Raw genomic sequence first — 6000 nt, 5'->3', positions numbered from 1 at the left:
TGTGCTGCAGGGAGCGGGGATGGCAAGGAGCCAGTTACAGAGGTTTGATTCACTGGCCTGTTCTCCCCCTATCTGAGCGGAGTTTAGAGCAGCCTGACGGCTGGGCTGATCTCTGCCTGATAGTAACGGCTTCCAAGAGCACATCCCACTCTAATCAAGTCCCTGCAGACAGCAGCCACTCCAGAGTGCCCCCTTGGGGCCTGAGGTAGCCCTGCAGGCTCCCTGCCCTTGCCTCTAAGGTCCTTGCAATGACTTACTCTCACCCTGGGATACTTAATACAAGAGCCCCCTTTGTGGGGTCACATTTATTCAGACTTCTCCAAAACACAGGCTCTCCTACCCTCCGGCCCCATCCTGCTCCTTTACTCTGGAGCCCCCCACCTCCCTGTTTGCTCAGGTCTTCATCTGATCCGCATCCCCTACTGCTCCTTTTCCCATGAGGTCCCACCTACTGCCCTATCTCTTCCCACTAGGCCCTGCCCCTCTTCCATCACTTCCCCCAAGGCTCCACCCCACAGCCAGGCCAGATTCCGGCCATGGTAGCAGCTGCCCCAGGAGCTCAGGCTGCTGCAGGGAGCCCCAGACTCTCCACCTTCCCTGGGTTGTACATCCTGGGAGGTAAAATGTAGAGGGTCTGGGGATCGTCAAGGTGGCTGACTCCCTGGGCAGCTGTTACCATCACCTGGATTCTAGCTTGTAGCCTGAAGAGGAGGCAGAGCCTTGGGTGAAGAGGAGGAGCAGGGGGCTAAGTCTTGTGGGAAGAGATGGGGCGCAGGAAGGTGCAGAGGGGGAAGAGGATCCAGGATGGAATAAATGGTTGTGGCCATCGCTCATGTTTTTTGTGTCACCAGTGCTGGAGACAGGTGATGAACGGACCCTTCACTTCACAAATGCCCTGATTATCCTCGCACGAATGTGTTTGCTTTTCACACTGTACACGATTGGATTTATCAGGGGTGGGATCATCATGTAGACATAGCCCAGAAGAATCTGAAGAAAGTGAGAAGAGCTATTCCCGAATCTGTGTATCAGAGCCAGCCCGATCTCTGGTATGTAGAACAGCAGGACGGCACAGAGGTGGGAGACGCAGGTGTTCAGGGCCGTGAGGCACTCTGTGGAGGATGTGATGCTCAGCACTGTTTTGAGGATCATCACATAAGAGAGGAAGATGAGCAGCGAGTCCAACCCCATTGTTAAGAGTGCAACAGACAAGCCGTAGATGTTGTTGACTGTGATATCCGCACAAGCCATCTTCATGACATCCTGGTGCAGGCAGTAGGAATGGGAGAGGACATTGGCTCGACAGTATCGGAACCGTTTCACGAGAAAAGGGAGTGGGAATATTAGGGCCACCCCCCTTAGCACAAACACCAGTCCCGTTTTGGCAATTCTCGGCAGGGTTAAGATGGAAGTATATCTCAGTGGGTTACAGATCGCAATGAAGCGGTCAAAAGCCATCAACAAGAGCACAGAAGATTCGATGCATTGAAGCGAGTGGATGAAGAACAGCTGGGCAAAACAGGCATCGAGGCTGATTTCCCTAGAGTTAAACCAGAATACGCCCAGTATCGTTGGCATGGTGGCTATTGATAAGCCAAGGTCTGTGACGGCCAACATGGAAAGGAAAATGTACATGGGCTCATGGAGGCTTGGATCTGTTTTTATAATGAACAGAATGACTGAATTTCCTACTATAGAAATAACATACATTAAGCAGAAGGGGACAGATATCCAGAGATAGATGTCTTCCTGCCCAGGTATCCCAGTGAAAAGGAACACTGCAAATTTGAATTTGGTGTCATTGACAGCTGACATAATGTACTGGGTAGGTCTGAGGAGTTTTGAGCTTTCCTTCCTGAAAGGAAAAAAAGGAGACTAGATTACATTTAATGAGACATATTTCTGCTCTCAGTGCCTGTCTAGAGACTCCCACAAGCTCAAGGATTATCAGCAAAAATATAGTCTTGGATTTACACCACCAGTTGGAAGATAGGCACAGCCAGACTGGATCAGACCTGTAGTCCATTTAGCTCAGTATTTAGTGGCCAGATCTAGATTCTTCATAGTAAGGTGGAAGAAGCCCTGCAATAGGCAGCTATGAGATAACTTGCTCCCAGGGAAAGTTTCCACTGACACCCACTAGTTAGACATACTTTTTGGTGTAAATCAGGAAAGTGCAGGATCCTTCCCAGACTTTTTAAAAACAATTCTCACTACTGTGTTTGGATTTTCTGGTTACCCATATAAACATCCCGTCATTCTTTGACTCCAGCTAAGCTCTTGGCCCCACTGATATTTTGTGGCTGGGAGTTCCACAGCCTGCTTGAGCACTGTGTGATTTTACATTTGTGACCTTCCCACAGACACCCTTTCTGGCCCTCCACTTCTGAGTATGGCCCATTGTATCATGATGTGTGTAAATACATGGGAGGTGCATGTATCCTTATTGTAATTATCTGTCCTGTACTGAAGCTATTTATAAACGTCTGTCTTTGCCTCGCTCTATATATTATTTTCTCCACTCCTGCGAGTTCAAATTCTGCCACTGCCTCTTTACAGTACATGGGATAAATTCTTAGGGCCAGATTCTGAATTCAATAACATTGACATCAACTGCATCATTCCAGATTTACATGTATCAATTTGATCAGAACCGGGCTCTCTTAACTTTCCCTAACCAAATGCTCCCGGTGATACACTCTGACCTCCAAGAATCCCTCCAAGAGAAGCTGAAGTGCTTTTCCTGACCAATGTTGATTGAATCCAGAGAGTTCAATCATCCTACAGGCTTCTTTTCATCTTTGCCGGACCTGCAGCCTATTCCCTTTCAAAAGTCTGCAGATATTTGGCAAAGTAAAAGAAGCTAACGCAGACAATTACTTAGCTGGGTGGAGGAGGGGTTGGTGTCAGAAAGGAGTAAATAGTGCAAACACTAGGTTTGCACTAATATCCATTTGAGTGTACAAGTTACTTCAGCCATGGATACAAGCACTATAACACTCCCCTTTCCTGCACCTCACCTCTATTCTTTGTTGAAACACAGACCAGCAGTTCTGTTCTGTTAGGATATTTTGGAAAGCCTTGCACAGGTATAACAGAGGGATTGTATTCATGACCCTGAATGTAAGTGTCACAACAAGCTTCTAGTCAGTTACTAGGAGACAGTATCATACAGCTGTTCACTGAACAAAGAGTTAACAGCACAAACCCATTGCAAACAGTATGTGGAGTACTTCTAAAATGCTTTCTAAAGCAATACCAATTAAGCAGTAAAGTTACCACTGCTCCTTCCTGTAGAGATTCCAACAACTCTGCCATTGGCTTTCAATATAACTGCATGTCATGAAAGTTTGGTTTCTAATATTTATATAACAATGAAAAGTTTTGGCATAACATTTACACATCTGTACTTTTGTACACACACGTGAACCCATTCTTTCCCCTCTGATCTGCTTTCCGAGATGATTTCTAAGGTTACAGTGGGACTTAAAAAGTGGCGTGTTTCATCAGCCCTCATTCAGTTGCTTGTCAGCAAACAAAAGTCTAGTAGCTCCTCTGCCCCTGGGTTAATAGCTGACTGGTTCTCCTCAGGTTCTGTTCTGTCAGTCTGTAGCCTGTATCTGGAGTGGTAACAGGCCTTGGGATCAATATATAAAAATATTCATTCCCTGAGCTGTCACTCTCTAGTACATAGTAACTCCAGAATCTGTAATTCAGGGTTTGTAGGAAGTGGATCTGAAAGTCAAATGCATGAGTATTCATGGAAATGAAACTTCTTTTCACACATGAAAGTAGTCTATTGCTCTCTCTCTCTCTCTCTCTCTCTCTCTCTCTCTCTCTTTCACTGTCTATGTTCTGTATTCACAAAATGCATAGCACCCGGGATTGGCACTGCGACAGACATGGAGCTGAGCTGCAATAATGAATGTGTGTGTTAAACCCAGTTCTTGGGATGTTTGCTGTATGGCTATATTGGGTTGACTATTGGGATGTTTCTGTTATGGCTATATAAGGTGAAACTAGTGTGGCTCATCTTAGTTTAATAGCAGGCTGCTGGAAAACAAGGAGGAAGGGAAGGAATAGTTGAAGAAAAGCCATCGCTCAGTAACCACCCCAGGGAGATTGAGAGACTACACTAGAGATATAAACCAGGAGGAGCCTATTCCCGGGCTCCAGCCACGTTACACAGCTTGTTTTGCCAGGGCTGGGAGTCTGTCCAGAGCTGGGACAGCTGTTGCTGAGAAGCTCTTCAGACTGACAGGGACAGACATCGCTGGGGAAGTCTGAAAGTGCACGGCCTATCTGGGTCCCTGTCAGAGCGGGAAGGCTTGGGGACAGAAACGGGTGAAGACTGTTGTTTGAAAACCCTTCTATTCTCCCATGTTACACTTTATTCCTTCTGTTCATATTAAACAGTATTTTGTTTCAAGAAGGCTGGTTGGTCATTAGTCTCATCTAGGGTGACCAGATGTCCTGATTTTATAGGGACAGTCCCGATTTTGGGGTCTTTTTCTTATATAGGCTCCTATTACCCCCCACCCCCGTCCTTATTTTTCACACTTGCTGTCTGGTCGCCCTAGTCTCATCAATACTCCCACAGTCCCAGAGGGAAGAATCACAGGTGCCGAACCCACACAGACCTGCTCAGCATCCACAGACAGCCTGCAGTGTGCTGTACCCCAGGGTGCAGGCTGAGGGTGGGAGGATCGCGGGATTCCACCCCATGTAAGGGAAGCCTACGAGGCCTGACATGTGGCCCTCAGAGACCAAAGAGGAGTCAGAGACATGGGAAGCCTCTAACTTTGATGGGTATCTACAGGGTGGAAGTGCTGGAGCCCTCAGCCGCTAAGGAAGCAGAAATATGCCCTATTGGACCTGTTACCACGGAGCAACGCAGCTCTGAATTCCTGCCTTCACAATTGAGCCAGAGAATAAACCCTTTGAAAATGCATTTGCTAATTAAATTTTCAGTAGTAAATAAACCTGAGGTGATTTGGGAACTAGTCACTGATATTCTGTGGGGTCTCCTCTCCCTCAGCCGGTGGCAGGATCGGGCCCAGAGCACACAGCACCTCTAGAAATGGGAGCCCTTCAAAAATCCTGACTCGGGGCTCTGGGGTTTTTACACTCCGAGCTCGGTTTGAATGTCTGGCTTTCTGTGTAGCTTGAACAGCCCCCCATAGACCATGGGCAGATGTAGGGGAGAGGTTCCCAAGCTACCTAGCGCTGCCTGCCCTCCAGCCCCTGTCACTGAGTCACCCCGACAGCCCAACTGAGTTTGCTGCTGCTGCACAGAACATCTGCAAATGTGAACACCCTGCAGCCTTTCCCCTTCACTTTGCATTTTAAAGATAGTGAAACCAGCCAACGTACCCAATTCCTGCTAGACGGGGAGCCGCTGACACCAGAGGTCTTCACCCTAAAGGACAAGGAGTCATCGGAGAAGTTGCACAGGCAGCAGGCAGTATGTGTTCAGATTGGGAGGCAACTGTCTTTATGAAGCATGTCTGCACATTCCCTTGGGGGCCACTTGGCCATCAGGGAACCTCAGCTGCTTGGTTTTAACCCCTGCCTCAGGCAATGGCAAACTGCCAGAGGCCAAATCACAGGGGATATGTGGTGATGCCCTGCTGCAGGATCTATTTGTGGAATCCGGGCTTGTCATCACTGTTCATATGGTTCTGATTAGTCACATGGCTACCTCGGGGACGACCGAGGGGTAACGATGATGCCGTCACAGCTGTGATCTTACTGAAATATAATAATAATAATAATAATAATAATAATAATTAATAATATAGGACCAGATTTCTTCCTGTCAGCCCTTTTTCCTGCATTACAAACTCAGCATGCAGGACAGAGAAGGGAGATTACATAGATCCTCAAAGTTATGTACAGATCTCAGTGATCTACTGGGAGCTAGGCCCCCCCACCCACAATCTTTGTGCCTCCACAGCTACTCTAGGATCCTCTCCAGCAAACTGCTAGCACAGGTTCATC

At 47.5% G+C, this 6000-nt stretch overlaps 1 protein-coding gene across 1 annotated transcript; it reads right to left on the bottom strand.

Annotated features, from left to right (window-relative positions):
• Window positions 1-879: 879 nt before the first annotated feature.
• Window positions 880-1815, bottom strand: LOC135882234 (olfactory receptor 51G2-like). The gene has a single exon (XM_065409063.1). It carries the CDS (start codon window positions 1813-1815, stop codon window positions 880-882), a length of 936 nt encoding a protein of 311 aa, XP_065265135.1.
• Window positions 1816-6000: the final 4185 nt, after the last annotated feature.

Source organism: Emys orbicularis, chromosome 1 (genome assembly GCF_028017835.1).
Source record: "Emys orbicularis isolate rEmyOrb1 chromosome 1, rEmyOrb1.hap1, whole genome shotgun sequence".
In the NCBI taxonomy this organism is placed as follows: domain Eukaryota; kingdom Metazoa; phylum Chordata; order Testudines; family Emydidae; genus Emys; species Emys orbicularis.
This window is presented reverse-complemented; position numbering and strand designations above follow the sequence as displayed.